The sequence below is a fragment of the Rhinolophus sinicus genome, linkage group LG18, assembly GCF_036562045.2.
Source record: "Rhinolophus sinicus isolate RSC01 linkage group LG18, ASM3656204v1, whole genome shotgun sequence".
Classification (NCBI taxonomy): domain Eukaryota; kingdom Metazoa; phylum Chordata; class Mammalia; order Chiroptera; family Rhinolophidae; genus Rhinolophus; species Rhinolophus sinicus.
In genome coordinates, this window is record NC_133767.1 from 7303650 (window position 1) to 7324039 (window position 20390).

At 44.9% G+C, this 20390-nt stretch overlaps 1 protein-coding gene across 2 annotated transcripts in view; it reads right to left on the minus strand.

The window, feature by feature from the left end:
- Positions 1-20390, minus strand: part of SNX29 (sorting nexin 29) — a 425148-nt gene that overhangs the window by 396239 nt on the left and 8519 nt on the right. For both annotated transcript variants that reach the window (XM_074322948.1, XM_019715145.2), the window contains exons 2-3: positions 16209-16273; positions 14151-14203 (exon numbers count right to left, since the gene is read on the minus strand). In XM_074322948.1, coding sequence (XP_074179049.1) covers positions 14151-14203; positions 16209-16273 — 118 coding nt within the window. The remainder of the gene's footprint in view (positions 1-14150; positions 14204-16208; positions 16274-20390) is intronic.

The window sequence follows — 20390 nt, forward strand, 5'->3', positions numbered from 1 at the left end:
TTGGTCCCCACCTTCTACCTGGTCTTCCTGGCTCCCCGGCACCTGGTCCAGAGCATGCGTTCCACAAATGGTTTTTCAGTGGGTCAGTAAATGAGTCATTAATCTTGATTCCCCCACAATGAAACAATCCTTTTTGCTGGACAGATGTCACTTAAATATTAGATGTGCATATGCTCGTCTCTCTACGTAGCCACGCAGGCACACACATTTGAGGGCTTCTTGAGAGCTGGGATACCCAAACTATCTAAATCCCAAAGGAACCAAAACAGAGGTATAGCAAAAATGGAGCCTGACCAGGGCTCTGTCTTGGGGGGAAGGGGGGAGACCCCAACCTTGGACTGTGTGTATAGTTCTCCATAATAAACCACAGCCTGTACCTTTAAACAAATCATCTGTAAATACAATGATTAACTCAGCAATCCCCGTCAGTTTGCTTGGCTCCAATGCACGAGTCAGTAACTGCCCTGACAACTCTGGATAACACCAGGCCCCTGAGGGGAATGGAATGCAGATGAACAGCACAAACCCAGCCGCCAAGGTGTGGATTACATCAGCAGTATTACCTTCCAGATGTACACAGGTCACAATCTACCTAACACATCAAAAAACCCCAGTGGGCCCCATCCTATAATTAGTTCATTATGACACCTGCCTTGCTGAAGGTCATTCTACTTAACACCCTCCCATGTCCCCTTTTCACCTCCCCATTTGACGACCTAAGCTTATACCTACTGGTCATTCAAGACTTAGCTCAAAGGTCTCCTCCTCCAGGAAGCCTTCCTGGATGCTTCCTCATTCAGAGCATCTTTTTACTACAGGACTTGGTGAATCTCTCTGTTACTGATTTGCTTCCCACAGCTGTCTCCTCTTGCTAACCTGAGTTCCCTGACGGCAAGGACCATGTCTCATTCATCTAAGTTGTCCCAGTACCTAGCACAATGTCTGTCGTAAATGTGACCAAAATGATCGCTCCCCTCTGGAAACTCAGAATGTGGACTTGATGTATATTTAGGTGAGAGATGCATCTCCGGAGATCTTGTCTAATTTGTAATCCAAATCCAGGTCAGTTAAGACTAGTGAATCAAGGAGAACACACATGTCTAACCTCATGAATCAATAGCCCGCTGCTTGTGGTGAGCACACGACAGGCACTGATTTATGACCATGTCACCCTAAGGTTTTCCATTTTTCTCATCTTTACTCAGTTATATGATACTTCCTGCAAAATGAAAGGGGCACCGGCTTTATTGGAGCTCTTTATTTTCTCATCTCAGGCTCTCCTATTTCCCAGAATGCTCTCTGCTAAGTGCTCTCCGGCATCACAGTGGTGGGTAGGCTGCCTCCAGGGCATGATACTGCATCTAACTTCCACCAGATGTTAATAAACGGGGGCATGTTTTCTGACGAAGTGGGGCACTTAATCAACAGTGAATGTCTTAATGTTTTCAAAACGCATCAGTCAAGGAATTCACTTCAACTTTTTATTCATACAGCTGTTTACCAGAGGAATGGGTAAATAAAATGTGGTGTATTGATACAGTGAAGTACTATCTGCAATGAAAAGGAATAAAGTACAGTGGTACCTCGGTTTTTTAACGTAATCCACGAGCTCTGAAACATTCGAAAACAGCTAACAGCTAGGCCTCAGAATCTTGCACTCAGTGGAAGCCATGTGATATGGTCAACTTCTGAGTCGTGTTCGAAAACCGGAGCATTTACATCCGGGTTTACAGCGTTCATAAACCAAAATGTTCGTCATTGGAGACATTTGAAAACCAAAGTACCACTGTACTGGTACACGCCGTAACACGCATGAGCCTGGAAAATATCATGCTAAGGGAAAGAAGTCAGACCCATAAAGCACACATTGTAGGATTCCACGAAATGCTGAGAAAAGGTAAACGTATAAAAACTGAAAGTCAATTAGTAGTTGCCTAGGGCTGGGTGAAATCAGGAATTAACTATAAACTGGCATAAGGGAACTTTTGGGGATAATAAAAATATTCTAAAACTGGGTTATGGTGATGGTTATACAATTCTACAAATTAACTCTAAAAAAAAATCACTGCACTTACAAGGGGTAGGTTTTTATGGTATGCAAATAAGACTTCAATAAAGTTGTTTTTTAAAAAAACACTTCCCTCAAGGTGCTCAGTAAATGTTTAATGAAGGAGTGAAGGAGTTAATGAATGAAAAATAAAATAACTTCCTCCTGCAGAATTTAAAAGTGTCCACCAATACCAGCACAGCTGGACACTACAAGCTTAACTAGCTTACTGATAAAATTTTGCAAGCACTGGTTTTCCTGAGCTTTGTCCTATATTTCAAGACTGCTTAACCTGCCATGTTAGTCTATAATAAGATTCCTAAGACTCTTGTGCTTTTTTTTTTATGGCAAATATTAGAACAACAGACAGGATCAGCAGTAAACGCTGCCTTTTTACAAACTCTACCAAATTAACCTTGTGACAGAAGGGTTCAAATTAATCCTTTTTACTGTGGTACAGCTTTGTTAGAACCTTTTGGGAATAACCAAGTACAAGCATGAAAATGGACTGGACTATTCTCATATGGAAAGCTTCAATGTCACCTGAAAAGGAGTCAACTGTATCCATAAAAATTAGCCAGTTGACAGCTTTAGCCATGTCTCGTATTTAAGACAGTAGAATTATCAACTAGCCTTGCAAAGCAAGGCCATTACATGACAAACACTTAAAATGGGCTATGCCCTACATTTATGTTTCATAAATTAAGTTCCCAAAAAAGCTCATACCTTTTACCCCATGAATTTTACTGGCAGAAATCAATCCTCATCTGTAATCTACAAGTCAGATAAAAATTTAAGATAAAAATTATCTTAAATAATGTTTAATACTAGTGTAAAGTTAAAAAAAATACCTAAATATTTAACACTTAAAGAACTGGTTAAATAAATGATAGCACAACATATAATCGAATGCTATTTAGGCCTTAAAAATGTTTACCAAGAGCTTATAATGATAAGACAACGTGTTTATAATACAATATAAAATGAAATAAGCATGATATGAAACTGTATATTAAGTATACTCTCATTTATGCTCAAAAAAACCCCACAAACATTCTGAAGGGAATTATGTGAAAAGAATTAAGAGCCATTTGGTAAAAAAATTACTGGTGATATCTTTCTTACCTCTTTGCTTTTCTGAACTTAGCATTTTTCTAAAACAAGCATTACAAAAGTATCATGTCCTAAGAACCAGAAATATTGCTACCTGGAGCTATAAAGAATGAAGAAATATGGTTTAAAAGTTATGGTGAGGAAAAACCATTTGACTATTCTAAATGTTTATAGAGAACTTGAAATACCATTTTATTAAAAGCTTAGATTATAATGATAAGTAAAAAACAGTAGATCTGTATAAAGTTATAAAAATGTTTCTCACCCACAAATAAAAAATATTGCAATAAAAGAAACTATAACATTCAAAATTGATTGAATTCCATTCACAATGGTAACAAAAGTAAAATAAATCATATTTTTAATAAGAAGGATACAAGTATTATATGAAGAAAACCGTAACATTTTCTTAAAAGGCATAAAGATCAAAATAAATAGATACCATTTTCTTGAATGGGTAGATTTATTAAAATAAAAATATCAAGTCCTCCCAAATGGTTGTATAAATTTAATATAATTCCAATTATAACCACAGGAAGGACGTGGCACAGGGATAAACAAATAGATGGACCAGTAGAGAGAACCCCCTAATAATCCAAATAAATATGGAAATATTTTATATATAATAACGGTAGCACTTCAATTTCATTGGGCAAGAGTGGGTTACTTTCCAGAGGCACTGACACAAGTGGCTACAAGACTGTGTCAAACTTCTACCTCAAACCACAGACAGAACTAAATTCAGATGGATCAAGATCAAAGAAAAATATAGCTGCAAAAATTAAAATGCAAAAGTAATAGAGAAAAATACATAAGACCCTCAGGACAGATTACTCTAAAACCAAAGCTTTAAAAGTTCAGAGAATTAGCTGCACAAAATTTCTAAATTTGTAAATTTCTACATGGCAAAAGACGTCAATATGGTAAAACAATAAATGGAGAAAATATTTACAGCACATATAACTATCAAAAAAAAAGGATTGACAATTATAGTACATGAAGAGCTTTCTACAAATGGATGAAAAAACAGACAAGCAACTCAAAAAATGAAAATAAAAAAACATTAAAGAAGGTGAACACACAAATCACGAAAGGAAGAAATACAGTTGGCCAATAAACATATGAAAAGATATTCAGTCTCACTAGTGGCCAAGAAAGTGTCACAATACCAACATATCAATTTAGGACTATGGATTTTAAGACCAATCAAGGATCTAACAAGAATATGTGTGAATGGGTACTGTTGATAGGAATACAAAGATAGGTATTTTTATTGCAGGACTGTTTACAACAGCAAAAGCAAAAACAAAGCTAGAAACAACCTGGATTTCCAGGAACAGGAGAATCGTACGGTGTAGCACCTCCACATTGCAAAATGTTCCATACAAATTTAAAAAGAATGAGCTACGATACTTAATCGACATTAAGAAGCACCTTTTTCCCCCACATTTTAACATCTCTGAACTCTAGGTATGCCTCATAATTGATGAAAGTATACAATTAAAATTGGCATTGGTTTTGCTTTCTAATTACACATAAAGAGGCCACTGGTGGTAAGCGCACCATTATGTTATCTGTTGGCCTGGCACAATGTCCGAAATATATGGCCAGGTTTATTTTTTTAAAGCAAATTACAGAGTAATATCAATGGTATGACTCCCATTTGAAGGGGCAGAGGGGAAAGAGAAAAAGGAGTGGGATCCGATGAGAATGTCCTCTCAATTCCTTGCATGTCTGCCATCCTGCGGGTGGACGTAAGCATCCTTGAAAATTCCGGCAAACTCGTCTAGAGGAAGGGTAATGAGGGCTGAGACGGTACCTGCTCCTCAGCATGACACCAGCCTCGCGCCCACACTCCTTGCTCTGCCAGGGGTCCCAGGACCAGAGCAGCACAGGAGCACAGCGCTCTCCATCAGTCCTCCGTGCTTTGGCCCTGAGCACCCCTTCTTTGGGCTAAGTCAGTGCGATGAAAGGAACTTGCAGCCCCGAGACAAAGGGCCAAAAGGATACATGGAAAAGATGGCAACCATCTAGAAGAAACTAAAATTGGATCCATGACTTATCCCATAGACGATACAAAAATAAATTCCAGATGGATTAAAGGATTAACTGTAAATAATAAAAATCTTACAAGAAAATTAAAAAGACCATATGCACACTCTAACATTGGGGAAGAACTTAAAACACTGAAAACCCAGAAACTAGTAGGTAGGAATGGTCAGTTAAAAGACATTTATTCATGCAAAGATTTTTAAATGTGGTGTTACAATGGATACTATATCTGTGCTTACAAAGATAATGGGCAAACCGATTGGAAAAAAGAATTTACAATGCAGAAAACAGAGGAAAGGTTAATTAGTTACTATAATATACAAAGAGCTCTCATAACTTGACAAGGGGACAAATAACCCAATAAGAAAATGGGTAAAGAATATGAAGATGCTTTCACAAAAGAGTAAAGCCAAATAGTCAACAAACATTAAAAGAAAAAGATACTGAAATTCATTAGCAATCAAGGAAATGTAAATTAAAGTGACAGTGTACCACCACTTTTCACCCATCAAACTGAGGCAACTTGGAAGCAACACTCAAATCTATCGTTAACAAAAAAGTAAAGGACAGTCTCCTGCACTGCTGGTAGAAATTTTTAGAAAGATACCTGACTGCAACTATTAAAACTAAGCACATATTCTCTTTGACCAAGCAACCCAACTCCTGGAAATCCATATAAAGAAATAAAATCCTTAGTATATAAGCAAAGCTGCTCAAGGGTGTCTATTGTTTCGCTGTCCACCACAGTAAAAACTGCACACAAATTCAGTATTACTTCATCGGCAATTGTTTATATATCTGCATCATGCAATATAATTCAGCCTAATAAGAATAATTATTAGAACTACAACTTGGAAGGGTTTTGACAGGATGGTGCTACAAGAGATAATACAGATGCAGAACGCTGTATACACGTAATTCAATTTTTGTAAACCAATGGCAATAAAACCTGTGTGTTACACACATGTATATTTTATTTGTAAAAGATTAATGAATAAGGAAAAAAAACATAGGGCAAATAATTCTTGATCATTAACTTAAGTTGCCCAAAGGGAGGAAGAAGACATGATAGAGAAAAAAAACAGGCCAGAAAAAAAAAAATAACAGTTGACAAAAATGCAAACTTGGTAATAGTGAAAGCTCACGAGGCAGTAGTTTACAAGATACTGTACGTGTGAAGGTTTGAGAAAGGCAGACAGACATGTAAAACCAAATCAAATGAATGTTCTAGGAGAGGAACCAGAAATTGGAAAAATAACTCATTTTTAAATGGGTTAAATCATCATTTCTGGCCATTTTCAAAAGTCATAGAAACACAGTAACTGGAGTAGACAGACATCTAGCTCTTGGTCTGGCTGCAAACGCCTCTTGGAACTCTCTTGGCAGATGAGGAGCTTCAAAATCAGGAACAGAAGATGGCAGCTGAGAAGAAATCGGCTGAAGGAGCCAGTAAATCAAAAGGGGAAAAGGGAATAGAGAAAACCAAGAACGCCTAGATGCAGAAGGAGTGAATAAACGGGAAATGAAGAAACAGAAACGTGAGAGTAAGTCAGGGCCAACGGACTCCCCAAATTTGGCCAGAGTCCACAGCCTGGGAGAAAAAGACTCCACACCAAAAGCTCACTGGAAAAAAAAAGCAATTGAAACAACACACATTTTTTCTGATTTCCGGCCGCACCTTAGCGCCAGAGCATTTATGACTCATGCGCTATGTCCAGGCGGTCACTGTCTTATCAAGGCTCAGTCCTAAGGCTTCTCAATGCTTCTATCTCTTCTCCCATCACCTCCCCTCAGCCCTCTCACTGCTCTCCCCGACCCCGTGGCCCCCCGCCCACCCCCTGGTACCCGGAACAGAAACTTGCCTTCTGAAATGCAAAGCTGTCACTCTCCTTGTTTCTTACCCACACCACACTTTGCTACGAGTATACAGTATATGACATGATTTTAGGGGGAACATAGATGAACATTCTTATGTTAACGCTGTTAACGTGTCAAGAAAAAAATACAACCAGCCCCCAGTCGTGATTCCACTGACGGTGTTACTGATGACAAGACCAGAGTAGGTTCTCTGGCCTCAGGTGGTAGACAGAAATGGCCAAAAAAAATGTGAAAATGTTACACAAATCACCACAGTTTAAGAAGTAATACCCTAATTAATAAAGTTCAAAGACTTTCCCATGAAATCAAGAGAAGGATCTAGTAATGACTTTCCGGCCCATCTCCCGACACACACGACACACCATCCATGACACCTACGCATGTGCCATTCCCACTGTCTGGAATTCCCATCCTGCCCATTTGACCACTAAAGACCCTGTACACACCTCTCACACTTGTACTGTGTAATTACCCTGCAGGCCACCACACTGTCCCCAAGCCACATGTCCATTTCCGGACTCAATTTTGAGTTCCTTGAAGACAACAACCATCTCATCCAGTTTGCATCCTCAATACAGACATAGTGATCTATAAATAAATATCTGTGAAGTTAAGGAATTAATGAGCAATCATTCTGCCTTTAGTTTCCAAATTAGCCAAAACCCTGGTATGTCTAGTCACAGAAAGAAAATGGACTGAGTTTATCAAGTTCTTACTGGGTGTGCCAAGCAAACATTATTATATCTAACTAATCTTCCTACAACCCTAGGAAGTGGTACCGTGATCACCATCTCATTTTCCAGACGGTGCTGCGGGCCTAGATAGAAGCTAAGGAAGTCCAAAAACCCAGCTGGTAACTGGTGATTTGTGTCCCGGTGGCCATGGAGATAAGTATGTCTGACACCAAAACGCATACTTCCTGCTCACGGCATCTCTCCACCACCAGGATAGTGATAGCGATGACAATGAGAAAGAGAATGACAGTGCTTACATGTTGTTTCCTATGGGCCAAGCCGTGCTCTCAACAGCGAGCCACACACACAATATAAATATGTATTAAAATTCAGACATGAAAATGTACTCAGACTTGCTAAATTTCTTAGAGCTCCCCAATTGCTAAAAAAATACTTTTTCCAAAAAAAAAAAAAAAATCAATTCATTTGATCAAAATAATAAAATAGAAGAGGATGCAATGTGGAACTACCTAACACAGAGCCTCAAAGTGGAAATAAAAGCGCTCAGGGTGGGGGAGGAAGAGTCTGAGGAATAAACCTTGGGACTTTTTGGCCAGGATGGGAAGAATTAGAACAGCCACCCAGTCAACACCTCAAACTAACAAAAGGCTAAGACACTGCTGACGCACCGAAGATGAAAATCACATGCTGACCATCCAGAGACATTTAGAAAAGAAGGAATGCCTGAAAAAGCCATTTGGTTTCATTAAGTGTCCAGAGGAAAATTCGCACACGTGACAGCTTGCCACCGTGCTGAGAATGACACTGGGGAACAGCAAGGGGCGGCTGGTTTTGTTTTTCAGCTTCCTAAAAAGTTCAAAAATGTTCCTAATTCCTCAACAGGTATAGAAAAAGATCACCAGAAACAAATCATTCTTCCCTGGCATGCTCTCCTGATTTCCTCTGACATGGTCTTCTGACAATTTCTACATGTTCTGACACAAATACCCAAAGCCAACCCATTGCCACCCACAGTGGCAAAGAGACCCAGTGTGCAGAGTATTGACCAAGTGTCAAGACACTTGACATAAAATTATAATGACAATAACAATAGCTAACAATTTCTGAAAACTTACTGGCCTCCAGGCACTGCTCTAAGGGTAGCACAGGCACTAACCCACAACTTCATGAAGAGAATGTCGTGACTACTGTCCCCATTCACAGATGAGGACACTGAGGCACAAGAACGTCAGAAACTTGCCCACAGTCCAGCTCAACTCAGAACCAGCAACAGCAGGATTCAAAGTCTGAGCTCCAAATGCCACGTTCATTCTGCCACCCCGCCGTTTGGGTTGCTATTTGTAATTCCAAGGGAAAACTTCCAGATTACGTTCTGTAACTCAACATGGGAAGAAGATGCTTCTGTGGGACGCTAGCGTAGATGAGTCTTTGAGGTAACGTCCAGTGCCTGCTGAGCGCTTGGGCCATTATTTCTGGAAGGCGAACCATTCAAAAGATATGTTTACAGCCTCTCCACAGGCCAGTCGGACTGACAGAATGTGGAATAATTTTAATGAAGCACAAGAATGGGTCTTTGTTCTCAGGGGAAAGCAGAGGAGAAACAGCAACAGAAAGGGAGGTGGAGAAACACACGCGTTAGGGAGCCCGGCGACTGCAGCCACTTCCTCCTGAGGTTTCTAAGGACAAAACCTGATGGGGCAAAACAAGCCCCACCTGTCATTCCTCTGCACGTAAACGCTATTTTACACTTCACGTGAGGACTGTGGCATCTTGCTGTGTAATCTCACAAGATCAGACAAATCTCTGTCCCACACACGAGCACTCACACACTCACACTGTGCGGTTTGGTTTTAGCAGAAAAACGCTGTGCATCACGTAGGCTCAAACACCAAACACCAAACACCAGCAGACCTGCCGGCACACTCTTTCCCAAACTGCGGTCATTCACAAACAGCTTGGCCACTTCTGTCACATCTGAGGGTATATACTTGTCTTGAGTTTGACATCCTTTTTTCCCTTAAAATAAGCCTGTTTTAAAAGGTAAAGCTCTATTGCTATTGCAAATGGAAAGCTGGTGTCATGGGCCCTAAACACAGTGGTCCTCAAAGTAAATGTAACTATTAATAAAACAAAGTATTAAATTCCATCTCTGCCACGGCCAGGGGAGGACTGAGCCTAAAACCTGCACACTCTGTTTAAAGGGAAGTTTAGAGACAGATGAGTTAGTGGAACTGTATGATACTGTTACTTTTGTAGGTTAAAAACGATCAAGCATTAGCAATTTCATTCAGCCCAATTTAATCTTTCCCCCAATAACATAAAAGAATTAAAAGGAATTGGAAGAATAACTGAGCCACTAGGCAAGTGAAAGGGATTTAATGCTATGACGTTTAACACTTAAAATAACGGTGAGCATTTGCAGGGACACAACTCTCTCAATTGGGAAACTGCTAGCAAAACTAGAGGGAGCGGGGTGTGGAGAGTGGGGCCCATGCTGAAAACATGCAGTCTGAGCTCTGGGCCGTTCCACGACCTCACAACCATGCGGCCCCCGAGCGGACCTCAGCCCGTGCCGCCAGCAGCGACACTTAGGACATGATAAACAAAAGCTGCACAAATGACCGGCCTCGAAGCTTTCGTGTCTGTAAAAGTAGAAAACGACCCCCCTCTTGTTTTCCTGCACCCCAGGGTCATTGCAAAGATCAAATGAGACTGATGACACAGACGTGAACATCTCCCAACCACACAGTGCTGTCACGAGAAAGGTCATTTCAATACAGCAGCAACAGGGGACAACCGTTGGGCATTTTGGCCCCCCGGCATCCATTCAGCCTCCAGAACAGCCCCCAGATGTCATTTTGAGGGGGCACTTCTTCCTCCCTGGATACTGTCTCAGCGGGATGGTGCAGACAAGTAGACATCTTTGCACTATACAGCCATCAGGGTCCCAGGAAACTCCTTCAGCTAAATCCCTCTGCTGGCAGCTGGGGGGGGCCAAGTGACCTGAAACTGGGCATCAGGTGCTTCCTCCTTCGAATGCCAATCTTGAGCAGAACGAGAGTCTGAAAACAGCTGGTGTTCACTCCACCAGCAGAGCCTTATTTGGATCACGGTTTCTGCTAGGAGACCATTTCTCAGCTCCTATTTCCAACTTAGGAGCCTCCCAAAGCTGCATGACTCCCTCCTGTTTCCAAACCTCGCCTGCCATCAATTGCATGGGCTCACAATATCCCCAAGTGCAGTAGGTTTCTGTTGCTTGTTACCAAAGAGCCCTGGCAGATACACCAGTGTGCCCTCCTTCCAAAGGTTCCTGCTGCTGTTCTCCCAACCAGCTGGACTCTCTGGCTGCAACCACAAGCCCAAACCTCAGAGTCCTGCCTAGAACTGCTCCTAGACAGTAAATTTTATGCATTCAAAGACAACACTTGGCCTTTTAAGAAAAACCTCTTCCAGTTATCCGTTGTTTCTTAGTGGACACAGGTTCTTCGATTCCTAGAGGAGAATGATGTGGGAAGAAACATATACAAGAAATTCCATTTTCCCGGGGGGACTGAGAGCTATGCCCAGAGTTATATGGACAGAAATCCTGCATCTTCAGCTGTTCCTTGGAGAGCAAAAGAAAATAGTCAGAAGGCTCACTATTCACCTTTGCCTTCCATTCTCTTTGTCATCTCCCATGTGCCTCAGCGCGGGTCGGTGTCACAAGCGGTAACAAGTGTCCAGCCAAACTTCACTCCTGAGAAGCAAGGACCTCAGATGGAATGAAACTAACACGCCTACACGTCTGGCGCTTTGACACACAGTATGCGACTGAATCCCCACAGCAGGCGAGGCAAAGACCAACGTGCGGGTTTTCCCCACATCACCAATGTCCAACACCAGCTGTCCGCTCCACAAGTCAAGTCCATTCAGACACTATCTACCTGGAGACAGCATTAGCTGGCACAGGGTAAGGTCTCAGTCCTACCAGACTGCACCTGCCCCTGACTTCAGGTGACAGTCACAAGTCCAGGTTGTCACCAAGCTTCGGGCTGACTGGCTATAGATCTCAGAGGTTCCCACGACCACTTCCTCAGGTTGGATTAATTTGCTGGAGCAGCTCACAGAACTCAGGGAAACATTTTACTCACTAGATCACCAGATTTCTATAAAAGAATGTAACTCAGGAACAGCCAGATGAAAGAGATGCAAAGGGCGAGGTGTGAAGAAGGGGTGTGGCACTTCCATGCCCCCTCTGAGCAGGCCACTCTCTGGGCATCCCCGTGCTGCCCCACCCGGAAGCTCTCTAAACCCTGGCCTTTTGGGTTTCTATGCGGTGTCATGACCAAGGCATGGTTGAGTCAATCATTGGCGTTAGTGACTGAACTCAATTTCTAGCCTCCCTGGGCTCCGCAGGGGTGGGGGTGGGGATTGAAGGTTCCAACCTCCAATTCATATGGTTGGTTCTTCTGGCAACCGGCCCCCACCTCTAGTGATTTCAGGAAAGTTACTACATAGACATAACAAAAGACACCTTTATGGCTATCCTCACTTTGGAAATTCCAGGGGTTTTAGGAGCTGAGTCCTAGGAATGAGGACAAAGGACAAAATATATATTTCTTATTATAAATCACAATATCACAGTAGATCTAATTTGAGGGCTCGAGAAGTCAGGCAGGTGATACAGCTGGAAAGAGGAAACGCCAGGCTTCAAAGCCAGGCCTTGAGAGACCATGCTCTCTCACCAGCCTGCCCAGGGCATATCCACAGCCCCCAGAAAGACTGAAGCAATAAATCGGTCGAGCGATCTAACGCCACAGATGTATACTGGGAACCTAATGTGCAACAGCCCCAAAATATTGGTGCCACACATGGAGAATTAAAAAAATGGAGAAGCTGCTCTCAGCCCTCAAAGCTCCGAAGCCTTGTGGTGACACAGGTATTTAAACACTTGACTATGGTGCGATGCAATGCACACACTCGACCAAACAATGAATTGTTACCAGGCACCTCTAGATGCTTCTAGGCGTTGGGGATACATACATCAGTGAACAAGACAGCCCAACCTCCCTGCCGGCACAGAGCTGACGTTATGGTACAGGAGACAGAAATAAACAAAATTAAAAAGCGTAATGTACAGTCTGTTCATTGGTGATAAGTGCTACGGAGAAAAACTAAACAAAGAACAGATAGAGAGCGTAAGGCAGGGGGCACCATTTTAAATCTGCACCAGTTTCCAATAGTCCCCACGGCTCTACCAAAATGTAGAGCTACATGCTTTGCTCATGGCTGGTAAAGTGTCACAGAAGAACGAGGGTGTGAGAGAACAGAGTAGGGAACAGAGGAGCAGAAGGCTGGGTGGGCTGGGTAAGAGGGTGCCACGCGGACAGTCTCCAGGGTGAGAAGAGTGCTAAGCGAATGACTTCCTTCCCTTCCCTTCCCTTCCCTTCCCTTCCCTTCCGCCTCCCCTGCCTCATCCCCCCTCCCTTCCCCTCCCCTCCCCAACTCCCCTCCCTTTCCCTCCTCTCTCCTACCCTCCCCTACCATCCCCTTCCCATCTCCCTTCTTTTCCCTTCCCTTCCTTTGCAGGAATGCACTTCCTGCCACTCCAGGGCCGCAGAGCTCAGGTCGTCTCCCAGTGACTCGCAGAGCATTTCCAGCAAAGGCCTGCGTATCTCTTGCTGCTGCCAAAACCTTTGTGTCTCCTCGCAGTCCATGTTATAAGCTGATGCAATTATATCAGCCTTTCCTGGGTCACCAAGGTCAGTGGCAATTTTTAGGACTTGGTTTTGTTTTTTTAATTATAAAAGGAACACATGATCACAGTATAAAATATGAGGAATTATAAAGATTTCCAATATTCTTAACTCCAACACTCCCTCTGCCCACATTTTGGTCCATTTGCTGCCAGAGTTAACACGGCCACAATCACTCAGTGTCCATGTAAGTTTGTATCCTGCTCTTGTTATTTTTAGTAAATATATAATTTTTAAATTCTACATAGACATTTCCTGCCCAAAACAAACTCTGTAGGGACATCAATTTAAGGGCTACACAATGTTTCGTTCTACTGATGCACTACACTTTACTAACCATTTCCCAATTGCCAAGCATTCAGATTTCTGGTTTTCATCATTATAAATTACCCTGAAAATAATGTTATGCAGAAAGGTATTTCAAGTAATTCCCTCAGGACAGAATCCAAGAAGGAGAACTATGGGAAACTGGAAATATTTTACACTAATCACTGCAGAGACAGCTACAGATCACCCAAATTTAATCACGGCACCACTTGGCTGCAGAGGTAAAATACAGTACAGAAGCTGGTCATCTCTGGCCACCTTTTTGCTCTTGATGGTAAACGGTTTTAGAAATCACGTATTTACCTGCTGTCGGAATCCGAGGCGATCTCCTTTCTCCCTCCAAAGCGGATCTGGCACTGCACGGAAAAAGAAGCTGCTGAGACCAGCTGTTGGGATGGGACACTCAAACGTCACAAAACAGCACACACAGGCCTCGGGGTCTTGAGGGACACAGGCCAGAACCCCCAGGGCCTCCCCCTGCCCTGGGTGTCAACCCAAGACAGAGGCCCAGGGACACACAGCCTTCCAGCCACCACTTAAAGGAAGCCCTTATCACCCATGTGTACAGAAGGGCGCCTTGTGGGAAAACAGCACAGAGGAAAACAAAGGCACACAGCTTTCCGCACCTTATCTGGGAAGCTTTTTCTATGTGTCAGCAGCTGACACAGAGCTGTGGACAGGAAATAATGAAAACATCCACAGACTTGCAGCGATGGGTCCCTGTTCACAGGGCCCCAAAGTTGTTATCACTGGTTAGGAAAGGGCGACAGCGTGAATCACGCTTCAAACAAGTCGTCTGGTTGTGCTGGGTGACAACTTACAGGGAGGTAGGAACGAAAGCAACGTATCCTCCTTTTGTTTTTAATTGTGGCAAACAGTGGTAACATACACTTCACCGATTTAACCATTTTTAGTTACACAACTCAATCAATATTGTGCAGTCATCACCTCAATCCAGCACTCTCTTTGACAGGTGTAGACTCTCCGCTGTGGGGAGCAGGCTTCCAAGATTCCTGAGCTTACTATCCAACACACACACACACACACACAATTTTAAATGATACTTTGTCAAAACTCATAGGACCACACACTTAAAATTGGTGTATTTTATTATATGCAAATTATACCTCAATAAAGTTGATTTTTTAAAGGCAGATACATAACACTTTCACCTCCCCAAATAATAATAGTAACAGCGGCTCTGGGAGTAAGCTCCCATGTATTTCTGTTTAACTGCTGCATTTACAGTGGTTCCACTTGCCTTCTCACGTTGTCACACTTTCCATTTCTGGAGCAAAGAAAGTAGAAACGCATAAAGTGGGCTCCGAATTTACAGTGGAGCAGGCGCTGGGCAGGCTTTCACCGGCTTTAACAAATGCAAGCCCGTCACCGGCCCTGTGGGGATCAGTGACCCGATTACGGAGAAGAGGGGCGCCCAGAGGCTCGTGAGTCATCCCAGCACACACAGCTGGGGGAGATGAAGCTGACCCTCGACCCCCGCTTCACCTGGGCCGGTGTCCTTACCACCACACCAGGGTGCCCCAAGGCCTGGGCAGAGGCGAAATCCTCTGCACTCACACCAACTCACAACACACACCTCTGTAAAGCACTTACCTCCCTGTATTGTGATTACACGCATGGAATTGTCCGCAGCCCCTTCCAAAATGTGAGCTACCTACATTTCCCAGGGCCGGGCCCTAGCTCTGCTATTGATTAACTATAACACATTCCGCAAGTTACGGGACCTTTCTGAGCTTCAGTTTCTTTAGCTGTAAAATGGAAATAATTGTAGGAACCATCTGGTAAGGCTGCTGGCAGGGTTAAACGTCCAGCACTCAGCAGAGAGCCCAGCACATGAGGAGCGCGCAGTGGATGGTGCACGTCCGGCCCATGCAGGCAGGCAAACCCAAGCCAGCTCCTGTCAAAGCTCACTCCCCACCCAGCCAAAAGCCCGCATCAAAACAGCATTGGCCAATCAGAGCAGAGTTCTGGAGGATCGGGGATCCTGGGCGTGGCTCATCCCGCCTTGTCTCTGCGCATGCTCACGGGATGCTAACGGCAACCACCTCAGCACCCCCGTACCAGCTGCCCTAACACTGCTTGGCAATGAGACTGAAACCCACATCAGTGCCCTCCTCTAAGGAACATCCCTGACGTGGTCCTCCAGAGCTCTGGAAGGTCAGGACACAGGAGCGCCTCCATCCCCACCTGCTCTCCCATTTCCTGGGGAAACCACTGGCCTCACTGTTCCCAGATACACAGGGACAGGCGTAGTCTGTCTACAGAAGGACAGAAATGACTCCTACATTAATTATGACAGTACTACTTGATCTCAAGGTCAAACGTGAGCTTTCCTCTTACCTGTTTCACTGCATCCAGCAGTCGCTCCAGCAGAAATTGTCTTTTCAAGTCATTGTTCTGTGATCCTAAAATGCAATGAGATTTCATTAGTTCTGTTTGGCATTAGCCTCCTATTAAGACTTTCTGACGGGTAGTACACGGCTGACCCCAATAGCACCAGCCTTCTCTTTAACAATCTCAATAACAAGACCAGGTACCAATAAGCTGCGTCATTACGATGACGTTTGACCGTTTCCAGATGACTGCATCAAGGGAAAGAGCAAAACGACGGTCCCAGTTTGAACAATGGTCCAATTCAGGGCTTCTCAACCTTGGTGCTATTGACATTTGGGCCAGATAATCCTCTGTGGTGGGGGCTGCCCTATGAATTGTAGGGTGTCTAGCAGCACCCCTGGCCTCTCTACCCACTAGACACCATTAGTGCATGTATATACACACACACACACACACACACACACACACGCATGAGTTGTGGCAACAAAATGTCTCCAGATACTGCCATTTGTCCCCTGGGGGACAACACTGCCCCAGGTGAGAACCAATAGTCTAACTTAAAATACAGGTTTCCCAGCACAGCAGGCACTGCTCACTGGCTGACCTCTCCATCGTCCCCAACACCCTTTTCCCATGCTGCCTTCTTCAGTATACACTAAAAAGCTAATTACTCCTTTTCTAAGTCTCTCTCATAATACTGACCTTAAGAAGTCCTAGCTATAAGCGGAAGTGCACTGGAGGGTTCTGGGAAAAGTATACCATCCTGATAAACAGCTGTTAATCGCTTCCTCATTCCTTCTCCCATCCTTCATGCCTTAATCATAAAGACATGGGGTGGGACCAAGCAGCCTCTTGGTTCCATGAAGCAGTGACGGCCAAGGGCACCACAAGACACCAACCCCGACATCCTTTTGCTGGCGAGCCAGTGCTGGACAGCTCCTCCCTCTAACACACCACATACGCCCCTTTGTTCAAACCGCTGTAGGTGAGGCTGTTCCTTGCAGCCCAAAGCATCCCCAAGCGTTTCAGGGGCCATCCACCGAACTTCCACGTTAGAGGCTGCAGGACACTTGAAAGCACATAGTCAGAACTACATCTGATGCTCCACACACCGCCCCCTGACTCCAATCCACAAAGACACGGCTACGTATTATGATGCCCCAGACACATAACACAGTCGTTTCAAAGGAGACTCAAATTCTGGTTACAACAGCAGACACTCCACATTGCAGGCCTGGAACTGCCCCCAAGCTGCTTCTCTCCCCGGGTGCCAGCAGGGCATCACTGCAGAGATGGCCGAAGATTCATCCGAGTCACACCAGGGCCAGGGCTAATAACAACTGCGACGTAGCACTGAACACTTTCTGTAGGCCAGGCACTCAGGTGAGTGCTCTGCATGGATTATGTCCTGTAATGTTCACAGCCACCCTACAAGCCAGGTAGTAGGGTCCCCGTCCCTCAGACAGGGAATCGGAAGCTCAGAGAAGACAAGCAGCTGTGTGCACGGACTCACTCAGCAGCTCCTGAGCTCCTGTGCTAAGTGCTGGGGACCCCGGGGTTACAGGGCATAAAGAGCCACCCTCTTGTGGAGTGAGAATTCTATTAGGAAGGAACAAATAGTGTCTACTTGGGTGGGCCTTGGGTGTGTATTTTACCACAATAAAAAAGTAATTCACGTGAAAGAAAAATACAGTAACAAATCAGGGAAAATGTACAAAGAAAAAAATCTCCAAGATCTCACTACTGATCCTTTTTAGTGCAGTGATTCTCAAGCTTTCACATGCACACGAATCCCCTGGGGTCTTGTTAAAAGGCAGGTTGCGATTCAGCAGGTCTGTGGGGGGGGGCCTGGAATTCTGCATTTCTCACCAACTCCCAGGTGGTGCTGACGCTGCTGGTTCCTGGCCCACGTTTGAATCACAAGGGTTTAGCATCTATGTAATGATGGGCAGAGTGACCCTAGGTCTTTGCTACCGTATCTTGCTGCCACTGCTTCTCGATGCGATGTCGGCAGCCTCCTCTGCCTTCCTTTGCAAAGCCTCTCTTCGTGGGGGAAGAAAAGCCTGTTCTCTGCAGAGAAACAACGTGAGGTTGTGAAGGCTCAGCCCACAGCTCACCCTCGCTGGCTGCCATCTCTCCACAGGCGAGAAGCGCACTGAGACCACCCTGACCTCACAAGGGGCACCTGGGGCCGACCTCGCCCTGAGCAGGGATTAAGGGCTGGCCTCGCAGGGTGGAGGGAGCAGCTGCAGGGGGTGCCCTGGAGGCCCCTGGCCAAGAGAAGAAGGAGCGCTGGCAGGAAGTCACAAGGCATCATGAGTCCTCATCCCGCTGGGGCTGCTTGCTGGCCATGTGACAGGGACACTCATTTCCCTTCCCTGGACACTGGTTTCTGCATGAGTTCAGCCCCTCGGAGCTCTGCAGTCTGCCAACGTGGGGCCTCGGCAGAGATAGGCAGGCAGAGCCACACGGTTCTCTCTTACCGTCTCCCAGTGCCAAAGAGAGCACAGTGCCCAGCCAGGGCCAACAAGACTCCTCCAGCCTCAAACGGATGCCCACCCGCTGAGCCCAACTGTGGGCTAAGCCATTACGTGACACAGTTCATCCCTTCACCAGAGCGCTGAGGCTCAGAGAGGAAAAGACTTTCACCCAAGGCCTGTCCTATGGGAAGTGCTAGAAGCAGAATCCAATGTCAGGGCCACTGGCTCCTGGCTGGGCCAACTCTAAATCTTGCTCACTCTCAACTCCTGTAACAAACCAGTGACTGCAGGTTTGGGAATGATTCCTCTGTGAAACCCCAGCCCTCCTGCTTCCTTCCTTCTCCGTTCGCCCTCAGTCAATATTACCAATGAGATAAACCAGAATAGACTTCTTTTTAATTTCTTGGGAGATCACCATCAAAATGAAAACAGAATATGCAAAGGCACCCCAGGAAATACCCCCAGGGGGCCACAAACCTGTCAGAGCTACTCAGTGACCCCCTAGGGCTCTAACTCAGACATCTCACTATGTGTGAAAACCACTCACCCAGTTCAGGTGCAGCCCTGTTGTCTTGAAAGTTTAGAACCCTGAGGATCCTACATTGATTCTCACCACAAACATCCAGCCTTCAGTGACCTCCTGGGGAGATGGGCAGGGGTTAAGAATGGCATAGCCCAGGTGCAAATCCTACACCACCAGCTGTGTGACCATGGGCAACTTACTTAACCTCTCTGCACCTCCTAGGTCTGTTAAATGAGTGAATATTTATCGTGCACCTACAACAGTGGCATGGATATACCAAGCACTTTATACGTGTTAGCTATTGGTGGTGGTGGTGGTGTAAGCCAGAGCTCTGGCTCTGAGAATTCTTTCAACTGGCTAACTTCTCTTCTCTCCAAAGCACAGGCAAAGCAATTCAATCCAAGTTCACTGCCCTGGGCGGGTTAAAAGGTGGGAAAGGGTCCACGGTGTGTGGGGAGGGGAAACGAGCAAGACACCCCAGGCACCCTCTGTCTGGTCCTTCTCTAATCCTTGCAACAACCCTGGCGGTCAAGGTGCATGCATTTCTCACACACAGGGGAGGTAGGTCACTTGATCAGCCTGCCTCTCCACAGTGGCCGAGGTAAAATCAGGCCAGGCATTTCTGGGTTCTAAGGCTAATCCTAGCAACGCGCCAAGCAGGTGGAAGGGAGACAAGAAAAAGAGGGCAACGTGCTTTGGGTGCCCACTGCACGCCAGGAATTCTGCCCAAGCAAGTGCTGCATCAGAGGCTGTGGCCCCGGTCTGCCTGACTCAGGCTGTTCTGTTGGGGGACCAGGGGGGGGGGGCTTCCTGAACAAGCAGGGACTTGAGCGGTGCTTTAAAAACGGGAGGAAAAGAACAGGTAAATCCATTCAGACAACACACAACTGCGTAATGGGCACGAGGTTTCCTTTTGGGGTGATGACAATGGTTTGAAACTAGATGAAGGTGGAGGTTGCATGCCATTAGGAATGTACTAAATGCCACTGAACTGTCCACTTTAATGTGGGTCATTATTTTTACAATTGTTAAATTTCTAATAACAGTTGTTAATTGTTTAAACGGTATTAAAACCGTAAACGGTTTTGTGCTATGAGAATTTCACCTCAATAAAAAAATATTTTTATGGGAAGGGTTGCAACAGGTTGCAAATTGGCCAGAGCACATGCCAGCCAAAGGGACAAC